Here is a 21,189-nt window from a genome sequence, read left to right on the forward strand (position 1 = left end):
AATAAATATGGTGGCTACATCACTCCACTTCCTAGCTTTCTGTAAAGTTGCTAGGGAACAGAAGTTTAAGGAGAAATAGTAGGTCAGTTATTCAGGTTCATTAGAGTTATTCTTTTCTGATATCATATTACTAGCTGAATACCTGCACTCTGCTATGAAACTATGTGATTCTGCTTGATAAATTGACACAGCTTGAAAAATAATGAGTAGTTATGATAGCAATAGCAATAGCAGACTTATATACCGCTTCATAGGGCTTTCAGCCCTCTCTAAGCGGTTTACAGAGTCAGCATATTGCCCCCACAGTCTGGGTCTTCATTTCACCCACCTCGGAAGGATGGAAGGCTGAGTCAACCTTGAGCCGGTGAGATTTGAACCTCCGAACTGCAGATAGCAGTCACCCTCTCCTCTCCCATTCGCTCCCTCAGGCTTACCCCACAGAAACCTCCTTTTTTATTACCTTCTCTCCCTCAGGCTCCTCTCCAAAGTCCCAGCCAGCAGGCCGGATGAGTCACGTGCTGGCCATGCTTTCAAGTTAGGAAGTTTTCAGGTTAGGAAGGGGAGTGGAATGTCTAACTCCTTGGCATCAGAGCATGTTAATAATAATATAACAAATATTAATGATCTGATGATCATTTTGAAAAATCCTTTCTAAGGGAGCACCTAGAAGCCAAGAGGAGCATATGTGCCACATTTCAAGTTTGTAGGCTTTACGGTTCTGGAGATTTCATGATGCAGTGTGAGTGGTTTTCACTTTTATATATATAGATATAAAGAAACACATGTAGTTTAGCTATAGAATTAGATAGCATATGTTTTAGTGATGTTTCCAAAGTTAAGGAAGATCTAGTAATAATGGAAGAACAGTTGAATAAGGGTTGATATATGGACACTTTTCAAAGCCGCATAGAAAAAGTTACACAAATGTCAACATTTCATTTAAGCAGTACAAATTACAATGGTCAAAACCCATGGTTTTCATGTTATTTTTTTTCCTATATCAAAGAACCTGGGTCCTGAAAACTGTGAACCACAAAATCTTACTTTTTGAAAACAATAATATGTTGACAAATATTCTGCTACTATATGTATCTGTTTTGGTATTCTTATGGACTTAAACATTGCAATAATACTGTTGAACTTCCTGTTATAATAGGTAGGTTAATGAATAATCTCACGGGGACTGAAGCAGTGTTTGCCAATATGGAAAGTTTTCTTTAAGCCAAAATAAATAAATAAATAAATAAAAGTAAAAATAATTAAATAATGAGAAGAAACAAACTAGCATAAATGTTATTTTGTCCTCAAAGAGGCTGCTGCAATTCTGGGCTCTAAGAAACACTGAAAATACTGGATTCCTCAATATGTCTATAGAGATTCTCAGTCATGCTGGTCATAGTTTTCCCAAAGGTGCTTTTTCAAGAGGCAACTGGACTTTCTGGTTTTTCTTTGAAGAAGTTTCGCTCCTTATCCAAGAAGCTTCTTCAACTCTGACTGGATGGCAGGGAATGGAAGGATTTATATTCTTTGCAGACAGCTGGTCATTTGCATTCATTTTTTGTAGTCATTGAGGCAACTTGGAGGTCTACCTGTGTGGTCACCTGAGTAGTTCAAATGAGTGTGGAGCCTTCTTGGAACTGTTGAAAGAATTGTGTTGTGGACTGGAGATAGATGATGTTGTATCCCTCCCACCTCAACAGAAAGTCCAGTTGCCTCTTGATAAAGCACCTTTGGAATTTCCTCAAAACTTTCAGTTGAAGACTAGCAATTCTCTAGTCTTCCTTCTCTGCCCTATTTTCCTCGCTTGCATTTTTTATGATTTTGGAAGAGAAATGTGTGTCTTAAACTACTGTGGTACTGGATGCCACTTGTTGACAAACACTGGTATAGACTATAAGATATTCATTGGATAGTTAAAATACAGATTATGTGAAAATGTAGTATTAATGTAGTATGGTTAGGGCTGATTGGTTTTGTTATTTTTTTGCTATTCTTAAGTTTATATTCCTCTATCTGACTTTTCTTTCAGAACTAATTTCTAAAACAAAATATAATAATTGAATGGATTAGTATTGTCTAAGATGCCAATTTCTATTAAAGTGAAGAATGCTGCATTGAATTAGTTTTTATAACATTATCAATTTAAAAAATAACTGCAAGGTAAAATTAGTCCATTGTATGTTTAAAGTGACATTTTAGCAATAGCAGTAGACTTATATACCGCTTCATAGGCCTTTCAGGCCTCTCTAAGCGGTTTACAGAGAGTCAGCATATTGCCCCCAACAATCTGGGTCCTCATTTTACCCACCTCGGAAGGATGGAAGGCTGAGTCAACCCTGAGCCGGTGAGATTTGAACCGCTGACCTGCTGATCTAGCAGTAGCCTGCAGTGCTGCATTTAACCACTGCGCCACCTTGGTTTACTGATTATGTTGAAATATCTTAGAATTATAGATGAAAAGTGTTATTTAGGTGATCAAGTCTGTCCGCTCCTCAAACCAGGAATCCAAATTAAAGCATCAATGGCCGATATTTATTTACCTGTTATATATTTATATCTTTGCCTTTATTTCTGAAGCTCAAGGGTGTGTGTGTGTGTGTGTGTGTGTGTATGTATGTGTGTGTGTGTGTGTGTATATATATATATATATATATATATATATATATATATATATACACACATACACACACACACATACAAACATACATACATACACACACACACACACACACACACACACTATATATATATATATATATATATAAGTTTTTATTTCATTTTCCCCACAACAATATGCTGAGGTATTGAGCTGAATGATTGTCTCCAAAGAACTTGGATTTTACTCAGTCCAGGTAAAATTTATCGGGTTTTCTAGAACAACAGAGAATAGTTTAGTATCCTAAACTTTTGTAATATCCGATCTGAAGAGTGCTATCATATTCCCACTCAGTCTTTTCTCATCAAGCCCAAACATTCTTAGCTCCTTCAATCTCTCTTTTATAATACTTGGTTTCTAATCTCTGATTATCCAATTCACTTGAATCCCTTTTAAAGTGTGGTGCCCAGGACTGGACAAAATACTCTAGTGGGATTGCCAAAGGAAGGAAAAGGAAGTAATATTTCCCTTGATTTGAAAACTATACTTCACTTGATGCAGCCTAAAATTGCATTTTCTTATTTGCATTCATATATTATTGACTCAGAATGTAAAACTATTATTCCAAGTTCTTTTCCAGTACTGGTAAGCCAGCTATTCCCCACCCTGTAGTTCAGCATTTCGATTCTTTTCCTGAATGCATAACTTCAAATATTTCTCTATTAAACTGCATCCTATTATTTTTAGCTTATATTTTTAACCTATTATTTTGAATTTTATTTTAATCTTCCAGGGAAATATGTGCCATCACAAAATATTTTAAGTGTTCCATTTATGTCCTCCTCTAGATAATTAATACAAATGCTGAATAGTCATTGTATCGATGAGTCATCATTAAATATTGTTTACAACTTAACTTTATACACTTAATGCTTATACCTTCCAGCCAATCCATATTCACACCCAACTAAATTTGCATTCTTGGTGGATAACACTCAGATACTCTTGCCTTGGTGTTACCAATCAGTGGTTTATGTTACAAGCTGGAAGGTGGAATAATTTTATCTTATTAATGGGCCTCTTTTCCCCCCCAGTCTCTCTCAGATAAAAAATCATTGCATTAGGCTGCAACTAGAAAGAACTTCCTGACATAGCCTAGTCTGCATACTTGTGTTGTATCTTAGCTGTCTTAACTTTTACCTTTAGCCCAGCTTCTAAAAAGAACTTTACAGTCCTTGTGGTCTCTGACACATAGGGAGAGCTTTAATGAAAACTTTTAAACTATTCCAGGAGTGATTTTTTTGGTCACTGTGTGGAAAAGCATACTGAAATATATGAAGGCTTTATATTAAATCACCAAAGTGTTAAGGGGAAAGTACTTTGGGCCAGTCATTCTCTCTCAGCCCAACAGGGTTGTCATCATGGGCAAAATAGAAAGGAGGAGGACTTTAGGTATGTCAATCTCTTAGAGTTGTTTATAAAAATAATGAAGGTGGGATAAAATGAAATAAATAAAACAAATAAAATAGGAAACATACATCACATCAGAACTGATCTTTAGTGTTTGGCATGCCTTTCTTTATTTCATATATATTGTCAATCATTATTGGTGTTCTATTTTTTTCCCCCATTTCTGGAAGAGAAATGTAAATATCTTCTATTTCTAAAGTTTCCATTACAATTTTTCACTATCCTATAAATGTATGTATGTATGTATGTATGTACATAAGTATATGTATATGCATATATTGCATTATGCGTATGCCATAAATAGAATGTTTCACTATCTGAAAAATAGCTTAACGTTTTGAAGACACTTAGCAAAAGTTTTTTTTTTCCTTGTAAGTGAAAGGTTTTTTTTTTCTTTGACAACTTCATGAAATTGAGATGTTTTTTTTATTTAGTGCAACTTTAAAAAACTTCTTCAGTTTCTTCAGTTTCATGAAATTGAGATTTCTCTCTTTTTGAGATCTCTAGATATCTTTGCAAGCTAGAGAACATGAAAAGATCTAGAATTTTTTAAAGCTTTTCTAATAGTTTTAATACTTTTTTTTAACCTAATACAATTTTTCCTTGAACATGAATTTTATAATAGTTCCATCATTTTTAAAACTTTCTTCTATAAATGTTTCTCATAATTTGGAAAGTTAATAAAATTTGCTTTGTTTTGTGACATAATGAATAGAAAAGCAAGGAAAAATTAAAATATAGATATTGAATCACCCTCATACCTGTTCAAAATAACAAAAATATAAATAAGAGGAATGCTTGGTAAGATTTTGGACATTCTTTGATGCAACACTGAATCATGTAAACAACAACAATCATGTAAACACAATTAAACAACTTGAAGAAACTTAATGTTTTACGGAAGCTGTAAACATCTATCAAGTTTTAGTTTTTTGTTGACTTGTGATAAAGGCATACTTATAGATTAAGTTTTCTTGAGTTCTTTGGAGGAGCCCAGTATTTTTTTAAAATACTTTGAAATTTATTTATATTTAAAGTAGGTATATGTTCTTAGTACTAACAGGTACTGCAGTTTATTAATTTTATTACAGTATATTATTTTATTATTCTTCTGACCTTCTCCACATATCCATTTTATTGTAGGTCCACCAGGTCCAAGAGGGTCCAAAGGTGACAGAGGACCCCAAGGTCCAATTGGACTTACTGGGCCCAAGGGACAAAAAGGAGACAAAGGAGAACCAGGACCTCCAGGACCTCAAGGTGAAAAGGGACCAAGTGGTCCATCTGGAATACCAGGTGAAAAAGGTGGAAAAGGTTCCAGAGGTTCACCTGGATCTAAAGGCCAGAGAGGTTCAACTGGGAAGACTGGGCTGCCCGGTCCTAGTGGAGATCCAGGACTCCCTGGACCACCTGGCAAAGATGGACCCCCTGGCCCACAAGGCCCACCTGGACCCCCAGGTCTTCAAGGATTTGTTGGTGAACCAGGGATACCTGGTGCTCGTGGGTTGTCTGGTTTCCCAGGTGTACCTGGACTACGTGGTCTTCCAGGCGAGCCTGGTCCTCCTGGACCGCCAGGTCCAGCAATAGCTATGGCACTACAAGGCGAAATTAGCGGTAAGCTGTTAACAAACCCGCTATCTGTCTGCATGCTTCACTGTGTATTTATTACCAATATATAAAAGTACAGTTTGTAACTACCGGTATGTTGACTATTGGATTGTATTGTATTCTGTGTACACATTGCAATGGAAGTTTATCTATTCAAGCCTCCAAGAAGCATGAAATGAATATCATGTTTTTTAAATCCATGATTTCTAAGGAGGTACAGAAAGCAATTGTTACCTCCCCCCTCCCGTCAGAATTCCTCACATTCTCTTTCACAGCAGTTAATTAAATCCAGCCATTTAATCTATCACATTATACACAGGGAGATGGTCTGGGGCCATGAAGCACATTTTTTTTCTGTCTTTCTCGCTCACCTTTTAAAGCTTCTTTCTATAGTATTAAGAAGACAATAAGTAATTGTGACCCTTGTTATAAGTCCTAGTATGTTGTACTATTATATATAAAAAAGTAGAACCTCATGTTGACCACTTCCTCTTCCCCATCTTTTTATCTCTCTTCCTTCAACTGTCATATACATTCAGTGATATCTAAAGTTCATTGAACATCCTGATTTTTCATTGGGCTTTTTTCTCCTTAGTTTTTAATTCACAAAGTATTTTCCATGTTGCTGCAGAACCCATATACATACATGAGGACCAATATCTATCTCTTGTAATAATGGAAAATGTTATGTATTATATGGAGAAAGTGAGCAAAACATAGTATATTGCCAGTATTCCTGTTAAAACCTGATAAGTAATTGTGTAGGATTGTTCAAATCTCATTGTTAATACTTGTTTCAAACTTTGCATACAAAGTTACTCAGAATGGTGTTAGAAGAATGATTTTGATACATGAAAAAAAATCTGGAAAAATCTTTTCAAAATGTATCCTGCAGTAATATTATTAAACTGAGCTCCTTTTTCTTTTATAAAATAGAAATGATTTGAAGGCCAATTTGATAGAAAATGATGGCTGCAACTCTCAATAATGGAAATTCCATTTCAACAATATTCTGAATAGATAGTTTTTCAAATTACTTGGCTTCCAATAATGTTATTCAAAACTATATCTACTAGGGTTATGATTGCTTCAAGAGTAAATCAAAAGTCGTTTCTTGGGTTTCACATGAGCATAGTGTCCCTGATGTTTATTTAAAACTCTCAGGCTTCTGTGTGAGTTTGAAAAAAAAAATATGCTGGTGTTTTAATAGTGGCATTGATTTTAATGGGTTGGTTCTTAAAATAGAGGCATCTTTTTCAGGCCATACTAAAGCCTAGAAAAAAATCAGGCTGCCTTTACATATAGCACAACAGAATGCTGCTGTATGTCCCTGAGGTCTGAAACATTTCTTTCAAGTCATTTTCAAAGTGTGCAGAGCCCTAATTTCTAAGGGGAAGGTTACATTTTCATTCTCGTGAGGGTTTATATGCAAGTGTTTCATGTTACAGGTTGTCCTGCTTACTGGAAGAACTTTTCAGGCAACTGCTACTACTTTTCAAATGAAAGAGCCATATTTGATGATGCAAAGCTTTTCTGCGACGAAAAATCATCTCATTTGGTTTTCATCAATAGCAAAGAGGAACAGGTATAAAATGCCATTTAGCATGCTGTTAGATTTAAAGTACAAAAGAGCAAGTATGGAACATTACTTCCAGCCATGCCAGTTGACAATGATTGGAATTGAGTAGGTTAGACAAGACAGTCAGAAAGAAAGCATCTTATACATTGCAGGATCCAATCTGATCCTCTGGGACCAGAGGTTTAGTCTTACAAGCTTTTGGACTCAAGCTGGAGCCCATCTTCAGGAACTTGTCTCTCACCAGAATTTGTGTGACCACAGAAGATTCAACTGCTGGTCCCCATGACCAACCCAGATTGGATCCTCCAACATTACCCTGACACACATATATTTGCCTTCATTCATTTTATAGGTGTCAATGTCTCATAAATATAAACATCTGACTAAAGATAATCAGGAGGGATGATCGGGGGATTTCAGTCTTACTGTAAAAAGTTGACAAAAAATGCAAGTAGTCTCCTTATTTAGAAACTGCCTTATTTTATGACCATTTGCAGTTACAATGGTGATGAAAATGTAACGTTGTGACCAATCCTTGCATTTACTTGCTATTAAGCAAAGGAAAGCTGTAGTAAGATTATAAGCACAGTTGCAGTTTCACTAGCAACTATTTTTGCTTAACAGCGGAGTTGCCACTCCTACTTGTACTTGCATGGAAGACCAGCCATCACTTGTTATAGGAGCATCTGATGCTGTTACTTGGGTTGAATATTATGCTGAAAATCCATGTTGATTTTTCTTTCTTGAAATGGAGCTGTCAGAGGCTGCCAGTTTGTTCAGAGCAGTCCATGAGAAGAAGAGGATCTATCTCTCTTTCTTACATGGCTGATATTGTGAGGCCTATGCCTCCCCCCCCCCCCCGCCCAAATTGATTTTCTTTTCTAAAGCAAAATGCAGGTTAGGAGGTTGACTCAACAAAGGTGAGGACTGGAAAAAGAATACATACCTTCTTCCTGTCCATTTTGTCATTTTAATAAAATGACATTTCCGGATAGCTAGGCTTTACTACATGACAAAACAAAGTTGAAGGCAACATAAGCAATATGTAGTTTGACCCAGTGGTGAAATTCACATTTTTTTTACTCCCGGTTCTGTAGGCGTGACTTGGTGGGCATGGCAGGGGAAGGATACTGCAAAATCTACATTCCCACCCCACTCCTGGGGGAAGGATATTGTAAAATCTCCATTCCCACCCCACTCTGGGGGCCAGCTAAAGGTGGTATTTGCTGGTTCTCTGAACTACTCAAAATGTCCGCTACCGGTTCTCCAGAACCTGTGAGAACCTGCTGAATTTCACCCCTGGTTTGATCCTATGAATACTAATCAAATACTGTCCCAAATGGATTTTAATTTAACAAAGCCTTCCCATTCAGCCTCCAATTTCCCTTCTCCCTAACCTCAGAGCCACAAACTATTTTATCTATTTATTTGAAATAGCTCTTTATTAGATATCTTCAAATTTGATCCCAGGGCAACTACGGCTGCATCATGCTACAAAGAGCCACTGTAAATATAATGACAGCATTTTGTATTGAGGCAGACAAACTAAAATGCTTGTTCAGCATTTACTGAACTGATGCTCTTGTGACAGCAAGCAGGGGAAAGGAACAAGGGAGAGTTTCTTTGATAATCCCTTTTCATTCTGGCTGCAGAGCCTACCACGTGGCAAACAGACCCTGTGGTTAGCAGCGTTTCTCACAATCTACTTTGCAGAATTTCCATTAAAAAGTCCCTCTCTTCACCTCATATCCAATAGCTGGCTATTGCTACTATCAATGTGCCTTCTTTAACCTGAAAATTGGTTGTGAAAAAGAAATTCTTGGTGGATGGTGAAAAGGAAATTGGACTGAGATTGGGAGCGTTAAAGGAAGAATGTGTTTGAAAGGGTGCTTAGATCAAATGAGATGCACTCAGAAATAGTTCCAGGTTCATTTTGCCCATAAATTCATGTTAATGCTCAGTCACACTTTTCAAGAGGCTAACATATTTTAAGGGAGCCAAAAACCCTGGAATGTGAAATAATGTGACCGATTCCTTCTTCTATAAACAGCAATGGTTGAAAAAACAAGTTATTGCAAAAGGCAGTTTCTGGATTGGCCTCACTGACTCAGTGAAAGAAGATGAGTGGCGGTGGCTGGATGGTACCCTACCAGAATACATGTGAGTGCAGGAAGGACATTCACTGCTTTCTGCTATAACTGTTTCTTAGCATCTGCCAGTAGGAAACAGTGCAGCAACCTTATAAAGCAGTGATGGCTAACCTCTTTGTCGCTGCATGCTGAAAGCATGTGCAATGTGTGTGTGACCACACCCCTGTGTGACCCGCCCCCTGTGCATGCACGCATGAACCCTCCCTGCGCTCTCCCCATATTTGCATACGCGACTCCCCATGCCCCATTTTGGGCATAGTAGGCCTCTGTGCAGCCTCTTTGGAGCAAAAACGGGTTGTGTGGGGCCGCACTGAACCCTTGCCCCCACGCATGCATGTGCATCTCTCTCATGTGCCTCACACATGTGTGGCAGAGACCCCAAAATCAGCTGGCCAGCAGGAGTGGCACAAGCATGCAAAATGGAGCTGAGTTGGGGCAACAGTTTGCATGCCCACAGAGGGCTGTGTGTGCCACCTGTGGCATGAGTGCCATAGGTTCATCATCACGGTTATAAACATTAATACTTCTTTGATTTCAACATGTTTATTGCCAGAAAATAAATCCTGAATAACCAGTAAAAGAAGATAATACAGCACCTTAAGATGTTTATTACAGAGTTAATAGCAAACTAGACTAGAGAAACCACAGGTTTTTTTTAACAACTTTTATATAAACATGTGGGTGGAGGAGGGAGAACAAATAAAGAAAGAGAAAGGGTCAATTTTGCTTGGCTGATTACAGAAAACAAGACTTCTGTGTTGCATCAGTTGTAAATTGTTGCTGGTACCAAACTTGTGTCTTCATTTATCATTGAAGCTAAATATCAGCCAAATTCTTTTTAATGGGAATCAGGGTATGAACTGGATCAGCAATAGATCAAGGAGACTAAGATTTGTCATTCCCACTGAATGAAATTATTACTTTTTTCTCCAGTCTCTCAGTTTGATTGCTTTTAAGCACTGGAGCTTAGGTTAAGGAAATGTTATTGATATCTTTGGCTAATTCCTTCTTATCCTAATCTCCACATTTGTAACTTAAATAATTGCATCTTTAAGGACCTTACGAAATCTTAAAGTGATTGTTCATAACCCAACCAAAGGATAATTTACTAGGAGGATGATACATCACAAAATAAATACAAAGGCTACAGAAATCTGAAGAATAATTAGATGGCAATTAATAGATTGAGAATCTCTGCTCTGGAGTTTTGCAGTCTAGATCTGGTAGCTCTAATTATGCAAATTTATGGAAATGCGTATATAAATCCAACAGGAAGGTGTGCTTATATCCCAGTAGATCATCTGCAACTGTAGACGAAACAAACAAATACAACCCCATTGAAAGATTACACTCTGTACATGTGTCTATGTGCAGTCCAAAACAAGAACAGAAATTTTCGTCCAATTTTAGACTTTTGAGCTTTGGCAGTTTGTCCAATTGATTCCCATCTCTAAAGCCCAGCTGTTTTCAATTTCCAGAAAAAGTCATGCACTATTTGTTAAGGAATATGGTTTTTGCTTTAGGAGAGATTGCTTTTTTGTTTTGTTTTTACTATTACAAATCTCTTCTGTCATACTGTCATATGATGGCTTAGTTACGAAATGATCTTTTTTTTTATTGCAAGAAACTGGAGTGCTGGACAGCCTGATAACTGGAAACATGGACATGGGCCAGGGGAAGATTGTGCTGGATTAATCCATGCTGGGCTCTGGAATGACTTTCACTGTGAAGATGTTAATAGTTTTATTTGTGAACAAGATGTAGAAAAAGGTATGGTAAGCTTCTGAATCAAATGCATTCACATTTATTACAAAGGTTTATTACCAATCAAATTTCCGCAGCTGGGACGAGAGGGAATTGGACATCCTACTCATACAGATAGAAGGTCTTGGAAGAGAATTTGAGATTAATCTTTATTAGTATCTGTGTATAAATATTCTCCCTAGCTGCTTCTGATGTTCAGGCCACTGAGTTTTAAACTATTGGCAAGATTACACAGTATTCTTACTAGGTAACATATACTTGGCAATCAGTGTTCAAAAACATGCCCAGCTAATTCTGAAAAAAAGCAATGCTTTATTTATTTTTAAAATTTTAATTTTTAATTTAATTTATTTTTCCCAGTTAACACCAAAAAGATAGTAATGTAATTTCAGAACTCAAAAATGCAGTTTGAAAGCTATAAGCAATAGGGCCTAATGTTCTGAAGATTTTTCAAAGAATATTTAGTGATGCACTTCCTTTCTGGTGAAAATAAAGCGAAGTGGAATGCAACATTCCCTCCCCCAAATAAAAGCAATAGCACTTAGACTTATATACCGTTTCACAGTGTTTTACAACCCTCTCTAAGCAGTTTACAGAGTCAGCATATCGCCCCCAACAATCTGGGTCCCCATTTTACCAACCTCAGAAAGATGGAAGGCTGAGTCAACCTTGAGCCTGGTGAGATTTGAACTGCCAAACTGCAGGCAGTCAGCAGAAGTAGCCTGCACTACTGCATTCTAACCACTGCACTACCACAAATCGACTTAGAGCAATAATGATAAATATCTCATTAAAATACTGCTGTACTAAAAGTATTATTAAAAACCAAACTTGAAAGAGCAGCCCAAGATATAGCACATAAGAATAGTCAAAGACAATGGATGAAGTGTCAGATGTTATTGCTCAGCTTCTCCTTTCATTAATCATTTCTGTACCTTACATGAAAATGAAAACTTGAAAAACGAGATGCAATTCTGCCTTTGTATTTTGTTATTATCAATTATATAGATAAATTGTTAATATATGACCCTTAGGTTAATTTATTACCAAGGGTTTGAGGTTGGGGGCAGGGGGGGGGAGCGGTTCTACCATAAAATTCATTGGATGTTTTGGGCAAATTATTCTGCTTTTTCCCCCTTTCAGCCTAACAAGAAAGCTGGGGTTAGGATGAAGTGCTCATCTGAACTTCTTCAGAAAAGAAAGTGAAAAATATACAGCAAACATAGGGCTCTCTTGAATCAGCCTTCCTTATTTATTAAATTAATATGCTACCTGAATTTAAATTTACAATACAATACAATAACAGAGTTGGAAGGGACCTTAGAGGTCTTCTAGTCCAACTCCGTGCCTAGGCAGGAAAACCATTTCAGACAAATGGCTATCCAACATTTTCTTAAAGACTTCTAGTGTTGGGACATTCACAATTTCTGGAGGCAAGCTGTTCCACTGATTAATTGTTCTAACTGTCAAGAAATTTATCCTCAGTTGTAAGTTGCTTCTCTCCTTGATTAGTTTCCACCCATTGCTTCTTGTTCTGCCCTGAGATGCTTTGGAGAATTTTTCAGTTAGAACTTTCATGTGTGTTTAAATTTCAGCAGTTTTAAATATCTGGAACATGTTGTTGCCGCAACCAAAATGTATTCTGTATAACATCTAGAAAAATAATTCTTAGAAATCTATTTGTGTTTACTTGGTGCTGTTTCCTACAAAGTAAATAACTTCTACAATGAAGTAATACAAGAAGAGTTAGTTCCCCTGACCTTTACATCAGCACTCCATTCCTGGTCCCTATTGGATCCCCTCCCTTGCCCCTTCTTCAATTACCTTACAACATGATTAACAGCATGACATTTCCTTTTATAACTGGCTCTCTGAGAAGATTAAACAACTACGGTATACAATGCAATTAAGATATGTTAAATAAAGACAAGTCTTTTCTCTGGTGGTACAGCAATCTTTCCAAAGAACCCAATATTCCATTATGTTAACAATAGTCAACATGTAGGTGATTTTTTTAGAACCAAAATTGTCTTTTAATAAGACTATGGAGGTGGGGGGTGGAGAGGGATTACCTGTAAAGATGAATCAGTGGGTTGAAAGTTTTTCCCCTCCTACGTCTGCATTTCAAGAGTGAAACCGACTGATCTGCCCTTGGGATTCATTGGCAAATGGCAATTGACATTACGTAGAAAGACTGGAGATCTTTCTTTCGTCACCTGTAATTAGTACAAACTGATTTTCACATTAAATATCTTCCTACCTTTATCATACCATTTGCATTTTGACTGGTTATGGTCAGACACAGATTTGGAAAGCAGTACCGTATATACTCGAGTATAAGCCGAGTTTTTCAGCCCACTTTTTGGGCTGAAAAAAGCCGCCTCGGCTTATACTCGAGTCTACAACTGGATCCGGCAGTGCTGTTGCCTGTTGGAGGAGGAGGAGGCGAACCAGCCTGCCACCGCCGGCCACCGCCACCCCGCCGCTCTTCCCGCCCCCTTCCAAGCCCCACAGTCCAGCGGACGCAGCAGAAGCAGCCCCGGGGCCGCTGCCGCTCCCTGCATTTTGTGGACGGGGTCTCGCAGGAAGGAATCCTCTCTCCAAGGGATCCCTGTCCATAAAATGCGGGGAGCGGCAGCGGAGCCCTGGGGCTGCTTCTGCTCCGTCCGCTCCTCTCTGCTCTCCTGTCGCCAGCTGGTGGGGCTGACCCTGATCCATAAACACTGCCGAATTCAGCCTCGGATCTTTGTCCGGACCTCTTTCTGGTCCGCCTCTGAAGTCCATATTCTCCATAGTCTCTCGAACTGCTCCCCCCCACCTCCAGTTTCTTCCTAGTTTGATCCCACGCGCCGCTGACCTAGGAACCGCATACCTCCCAGCAGTTTTTTCAGGCTGCTCCCAGATGGGACGGGAGGGGGATTGTATTAGCCAAAGGGGGGAAAGCGAGTGAGCGAGCGAAGCAGTGGGAGGGGGAAAGGATCCCTGTGAAGCCCTGCGGCCAAGGAGCGCTGCCTGCTTTTAAAGAAAACCTGGAAGGGGAAGAGGGCGGGTTTTTTCCCCCTCCCTTTTTCTTTTCGTTCCCGTGGCTCAGCCTCTCCTTTCCTTGGAGCCGCTGACCTAGGAACCGCATACCAGCAGTTTTTTCAGGCTGCTCCCAGATGGGAAGGGAGGGGGATTGTAAACCCCTTCCACACTCTGGCTCCTTTTCTTTCCTCCAGAGTTCGGGCTCTCTTTCTTTCTTTCTTTGAAAGAGAAGCCCAAATTAGCCAAAGGGGGGAAAGCGAGCGAGCGAGCGAAGCAGTGGGAGGGGGAAAGGTCCCTGTGAAGCCCTGCGGCCAAGGAGCGCTGCCTGCTTTTAAAGAAAACCTGGAAGGGGAAGAGGGCGGGTTTTTTCCCCTCAGTTGTGAGGGCAATGCTGCTCGCGACTTTCACCGCTGTCCTCCTCAGCTCATTTGGGAAGGACGATTGTAACAGGTTGAGATTTCCTTTCAAAACAAAACAAAACCAACCCCTCCCCCGGTCCCAATGTTTCAAACAACCCCCTTTCCTGCTGGGAAGAGCCCAGCCAACCCCCCCCCCCGTCCCTTCCCATTCGAAAGGGAAGCTCGTATCACCTTCTAGAGAAAGTGGCAAATGCCCTCCGTGACTTCCTTGGTTTTTCTCCAGGCTCTGCTCTTCGGCATTGCCCTTGGGGAAAACTGCCGCGGTTTGTTTCCTTGAATATATTAACAGGCGCGTGGAAAGCAACTAAGCCAAGGAGCGTACGTAGTTCAGCCAAGCGAGTCTAGTTTCCTGTGGTCCCTTGCTCGCTCGCTTTCCCCCCTTTGGCTAATTTAGGCTTCTCTTTCAAAGAAAGAAAAAAAGAAAGAAAGAAAGAGAGCCTGAACTCTGGAAGAGGAGGAGCCAGGGTGTAGAAGGGGTTTACAATCCCCCTCCCTTCCCATCTGGGAGCAGCCTGAAAAACTGCTGCCGCGCCACGCCTGCGCCCCAAACAGAGCTGGGTCCAATCAGCCTTTTTCCCCCTTTTTATGCCCTGTCTCAGACGTGCAGGCGCGCATGCTGTGAACTTGCCCACTTAGACGTCGAGGTTGCTGCTTGCACTCTTGTATTTTCCCCTTCCTCTTACGTGCCCTCCTTGGTGCAGCGGGCTAACGCTGGTGAAAGGAGTGGGGTGGACACAACTGGTAAATTATAAACCACAGATTTTAATCCTATTTAATTTTTAATGGTATCAAATTTAGCTATAAAGAAGAGAGAAAGAAAGAGGGAGTGTGTGCACAGGAGTGTGGATTTTCTAAAAACCCCATTGAATCCAGAGGAGGGAAGAAAGAAAGAAAGAAAGAAGAAGTGTGTGCACAGGAGTGTGGATTTTCTAAAAATCCCATTGAATCCAGAGGAGGGAAGAGAGAAAGAAAGGAGTGTATGAGGGTGGGAGATTTCCTAAACCCCATTGAATCCAGAGGAGGGAAGAAAGAAAGAAAGAAGAAGTGTGTGCACAGGAGTGGGGATTTTCTAAAAATTAGTAATGCTATGGATGGCAGTGAAGACAGCGCTTTGTATGAGAACGACAGCTCTGATGGTGATGACTGCGAACTCAGTGATGATGACAATGTCTATGCTGATAACCTCACACTAGCTAATGCTGAAGCTCTGTTTGGACATACAGATGATGATGAGGAATCCAGTTTTGAAGGATTTTAACTCTTATGTTTTAGCTTGGTTGCTGAATGAGCTAAGGTTTTTGTACATTTAAAGTTATTGTTGATACCATATTGTTTTTATTGACCCTCTTTTCCACTTACAGAGCTAGTTATTTATTTATAAATAAATAATATTTATTTATTCAAAAACATTATTGGTATCTATTTTTATTTTTGAAATTTACCGGTAGCTGCTGCATTTCCCACCCTAGGCTTATACTCGAGTCAATAACTTTTCCAGCTTTTTGGGGTAAAATTAGGTGCCTCGGCTTATATTCGGGTCGGCTTATACTCGAGTATATACGGTACTTACCAATGCAACTTACAACTTTGGCATTTGTTTCTGGATTTTAAAACCAATTCTTACCTTTGTAACACTTGTTAATTTTCTTTTCTCACTCCAGCTCAGCCTCCAGGATTGTAATAGGCCAAAAGATTGACATTTTCTTTGCAAAGAAATTCATCTGGGACTGAACCATCACCCAAATAAGAAAAGGAGCACTGAGAACTTTGATGAATAAACTTCATCAGCACAATTTGTCTTCCACATTTTCTAATTTTTCAGGGGCTTTACAACCTGTTGCACAAACATGTTGGTTGAAAATGTAATTGGACAATACTACCTGTAGATCTCTTCAGTCATTAAGCAGAAGATATGTTCTGGTAAGAACTAGAAAATAGCAAGCTGATTACAAGTTCTGACTTTACTACTCTAGGAAGACAAAAAAATACAAAGCTACTGTGTAAACAAAACAGCCACTTGCTAAATTCCCAAATATTGGCAATTTATATAAATAAACATGTATAAATTTATATAAATTTTTATATATAAATATATATAGTCCAGTTCTGATCAGTAATATAGAATATACTTTTAAAGCTTTTAAAATGCTGTATTTTTGTACAAAAATTTGCCTGTTATATTGATTTAATTGCTTTTTTATATGAATATAGTAAATAGAAATCAAAGAAAACACCATTGATACTACTTATCATACACAAGAAATAACCATCTGGAATAAATTATTCATGTTTAATAACTTTTAAAATTGATTTTAGATGGCATTTGCAGTCTATTATACAAAAATGCATACAAAGTTATGAACAACATGCTTGTTTTTCCAAACTGGTCCATTGACAGAACTCCAGGCAGCTGAAAGTCTAGCAACAGGGATAACTAGTAAATTGACTAGTAAAGTACATACTTTACATATTGTATAGAAAATTCCTGATTCAGTCTTCCTGATTCCAATTAAAATAATCAAGTGGCCAGAGAGCTAAAAAAAAAAAAAGACTTTGCCAAGTACCCTAGGAATTTTTTACTAGCTATAATGCAGGGCTTAATGTACTAGCTACTTAACATGACCTAATATAAAATATGTTTTATGTTCCTCTTCTTTTCTTCATGTGTAGGCAATTTCTATTGCTGTAATGGGCTTCAGACCATTGGGGACTAGTTTTAGTCTAATAAAATTTTTAACAAAAATAGATATTTCTGATAGATGTGTGCAACTTGTTCTTAATACCTTTTTGGTACCCACCCACTGGGGCAGCGGGGACAGGAACCAATAGACTTTGCCATTTCTTGATTAGACTTTTTTCTGCTCCAGTTTAACATCTCCAAATTGCAGCTTTTTCTTCCACATGGAAAAGAACTTGTCAGAAAATGGTTAACTATTCCATGTCAGGTTGCTTTCTTGTTGTCTGTTGATAAGACCTCTGGAGAAGAGAGGGGGAAAAGGCAAAATCCAAGGCTTTGGGAAAGAGTTCAGTATATCTGCATGCAACATCTAATTCGTTGGATCAGCAGACAAAAGTGCTACAATACTACAGTACTTTCTGTACTTCCAAAGTGTTCAGTAATGATTTGTGCTTAACTTAAAATTACAGTGAAAATAAAAGGCAAGTCACACATTTCAACATAAATAGTATTTACATGATTTTTGTAGGTAAATTTGATACTATGATTGTTTGTGACCATTTATATTTAAGATAAGTATCTGTAATCATTTTGCTGCAGATCTGGACACAACTGGACTAAAAAGAATGTTGGTAAACTCAAAATATCGAAACAATGAATACATCAAATTAATTAACTTTTCCTCTGAAATGTTTTTCACATTAGGATAATTTGTTGCTGTGATCTGTGCTGTTCAGTTAAATAAGCCTTTTCTTTCTACCTCTAACATCCTTCTGTATCTCCTTCACTGGTACCAAAGCAAATGCTCAACTAGTTTGAAACTAGACATTGGGTGAGTTATTTATTTGCTGTGACTTATGTGTTGCTCCCGTCACAAAGGACTCAGAGCCACTTAAACTCCAATGTCCAACAAAATGGTTAAAATCATAAAATAGCTACTAAGGGCCAGTCAAAACAAAAGTGACAAAGACAAAGAAATATTCATATCAGACGCGCAGAGGCCCTTTAGAAGCACTAATGGCCCTTAAGAGCCATAGCAAGGGTAGGGCTCTAATCTCTGACATATGCTGTTTTAAAGAAGAGGAGTAGTGACAGAGAAGATCTGCCAAATATTCCCCAATCACAATGGCTATTAGAGATTTACACCCAGAGCAATCATTTGGGGGGAGTTTGATACTTGGATAGGTCAGGGGTGATTTAGTGATTTTATTAATATTTGTAGGCCGCCCTTTTCCCTGAGGGGACTCAGGGCGGCTCACATAAAATCGGGGAAGGGGAATACAGACATTAAGATAGAAACATATAATAAAATAGTAAACAACATACATTCATCATTCGGGAGGGGTAACTATCTTTATCCCCAGGCCTGACGGGCGAGCCAGTTCTTAAGGGCTGTGCGGAAGGCCTGGACGGTGGAGAGGGTGCGAATCTCCACGGGGAGTTCGTTCCAAAGGGTCGGGGCTACTACTGAGAAGGCCCTCCTCCTTGTAGTTGCCAGCCGACACTGGCTGGCCGATGGGATACGGAGGAGGCCTAATCTATGTGATCTTATTGGTCGCAGGGATGTAATTGGCAGCAGGCGGTCTCTCAAGTATCCAGATCCACTACCATGTAGGGCTTTATGGGTGACTAATAGCACCTTGAAGCGCATCCGGAGATCGACAGGTAGCCAGCGCAGCTCGCGGAGGATAGGTGTTATGCGGGTGAACCGGGGTGCACCCACAATCACTCGCGCGGCCGCATTCTGTACTAGCTGAAGTCGCCGGATGCTCTTCAAGGGCAGCCCCATGTAGAGCACATTGCAGTATTCCAGCCTAGAGGTCACAAGGGCCCGGGTGACTGTTGTGAGAGCCTCCCGATTCAGGTAGGGTCGCAACTGGCGCACCAGGCGAACCTGGGCGAATGCCCCCCTGGTCACAGCCATTAAGTGGTGGTCAAACGATAGCTGTGGATCCAGGAGGACCCCCAAGTTGCGAACCCTCTCTGAGGGGTATAGAATTTGACCCCCCAGCCTGAGTGTTGGAATATTGGTCGAATCTTTGGGAGGAAAACACAACAGCCACTCGGTCTTTTCTGGGTTGAGCACAAGCTTGTTAACCCTCATCCAGTCCATAACGGCTTCAAGGCCTCGGTTCATCACGTCTGCCGCTTCATTGAGTTGGGGGTGTCAAACTTGTGGTCTCATGGTCGCGTCACATGACATAATGTGACTTTTCCTCCTTTTGCTAAACTGGGCGTGGGTGTGTCCACGAATAATGCATCCGGGGCGCGTGCCGCAAGTTTAACATACCTGGATTAGGTGATCTCATACATAGCCAGCTCCTGAGCCATATGTGACTTTAAAGGTGATATCTAGCATTTTGAAATGTGCCACTAATTGAATAGCAAACAATGCAATTCTCTAAATGTAGGTGTAGCAGCACAGATAAATCAAGTTTTGCCTGACAAGTCGAATACATTGCAATAATAAAAGACATGGTGACAAAGCCTCTTAGCATAGCTTACTGACGCAGAAATTACCATAAAAGGGAGACAAGCTGGAAGCAGGTAAAAACCTCTTGCTTCCCATCTTCTTTTTGAGCAGGAACTGTGACTATACATTATCTCTAGATTATGAGTCAATTCTGCATGCTGGAGTTCTGTCCTGGCCAGAAACAAAGATTGGATTGGATTTATTACATTTATATGCCGCCCTTTTCCCCGAAGGGGACTCAGGGCGGCTCACAATTCAGTCAGGGAAAGGGGTACAGACAGGGGATAAAAAGACGAACATAACAGTACACAATTTAAAACACACAACAACCATACCATTCGAGGAGGGGGGCAGAAGCTCTTTAGCCCCAGGCCTGTTGGAATAGCCAGGTTTTAAGGGCTTTGCGGAAGGCCTGGAGGGTGGTGAGGGTTCGAATCTCCACGGGAAGTTCGTTCCAGAGGGTCGGAGCAGCCACAGAGAAGGCTCTCCTCCGGGTAGTCGCCAGTCGGCATTGGCCGGCGGATGGAATTCGGAGGAGGCCTAATCTGTGGGATCTGATCGGTCTAGTGGAGGTAATTGGCAGCAGGCGGTCTCTCAAGTACCCAGGTCCAATACCATGAAGGGCTTTATAAGTGACGACTAGCGCCTTGAAGCGTATCTGAAGACCAATAGGCAGCCAGTGCAGCTCGCGGAGGATAGGTATTACGTGGGTGAACCGAGGTGCACCCACGATCGCTCGCGCGGCTGCATTCTGGACAAGCTGAAGTCTCCGAATGCTCTTCAAGGGCTGCCCCATGTAGATGGAAACTTAATGGATTTAATTGGATCCTGGACAGAGGTGGGTTGCTCCCGGTTTTACCACCGGTCTGCTTCATGTGTGTGCCAGACGTGCACACATACTACTGACGAACTACCAACCTTTCTGATCGACAAGTTCAGCGTCTTAGCCACTCAAAAGGTCGGTAGTTCGTCAGTTCAAATCCTGAGCACTGCGTAACAGAGTGAGCTCCCGTTACTTGTCCCAGCTTCTGCTAACCTAGCAGTTCAAAACCATGTAAAATGCAAGTACAAGAACAGGGACCACCTTTGGTGGGAGGTAACAGCGTTCCGTGCGCCTTCTGTGTTCAGTCATGCTGGCACATGACCACGGAAATGTCTTTGGACAGCGCTAGCTCTTCGGCTAGCACATATGTGTGAGGGGAACCTTTACTTTTGTATCCTCTGAAGTTTGTCTAAGCAGATGACAACTGTTTTTCATCTTAACTTTTTGCCATTTTAAAATTTGTAAGAAAACTCTTCCCAGAAGAAGCTCCATAAGAAAAGTAAAGGTTGTTAATCTACTAGGTACTGGCAGAGAAGCATTTTTGCAGTGGGGCTTTTCTATACCAGGCAGCTTTGTTGTTGTGCTACATACAATAAAAAATTAAAA

The 21,189-nt window shown here is 39.9% G+C and overlaps 1 protein-coding gene and 1 long non-coding RNA gene across 2 annotated transcripts in view; one reads left to right on the forward strand and one right to left on the reverse strand.

Annotated features, from left to right (window-relative positions):
- The window catches only part of COLEC12 (collectin subfamily member 12), a 110,230-nt gene extending 92,875 nt beyond the window's left edge, over window positions 1-17,355 (forward strand). Inside the window, exons 6-10 of the mRNA XM_032223399.1 lie at window positions 5,210-5,680; window positions 7,123-7,259; window positions 9,304-9,413; window positions 11,028-11,173; window positions 16,272-17,355. Of these exons, the coding sequence (XP_032079290.1) occupies window positions 5,210-5,680; window positions 7,123-7,259; window positions 9,304-9,413; window positions 11,028-11,173; window positions 16,272-16,291 (884 nt within the window). The 3' untranslated portion in view covers window positions 16,292-17,355. The remainder of the gene's footprint in view (window positions 1-5,209; window positions 5,681-7,122; window positions 7,260-9,303; window positions 9,414-11,027; window positions 11,174-16,271) is intronic.
- LOC116512761 lies at window positions 9,933-20,017 on the reverse strand. Its single transcript, XR_004255917.1, has 4 exons — window positions 19,808-20,017; window positions 16,235-17,586; window positions 13,240-13,383; window positions 9,933-10,710 (listed from the first exon to the last, which is right to left on the reverse strand). It is a non-coding gene; the product is annotated as an uncharacterized LOC116512761 (long non-coding RNA).
- Between the last annotated feature and the right edge of the window lie 1,172 nt (window positions 20,018-21,189).

Source organism: Thamnophis elegans, chromosome 8 (genome assembly GCF_009769535.1).
Source record: "Thamnophis elegans isolate rThaEle1 chromosome 8, rThaEle1.pri, whole genome shotgun sequence".
Taxonomy (NCBI): Eukaryota; Metazoa; Chordata; class Lepidosauria; order Squamata; family Colubridae; genus Thamnophis; species Thamnophis elegans.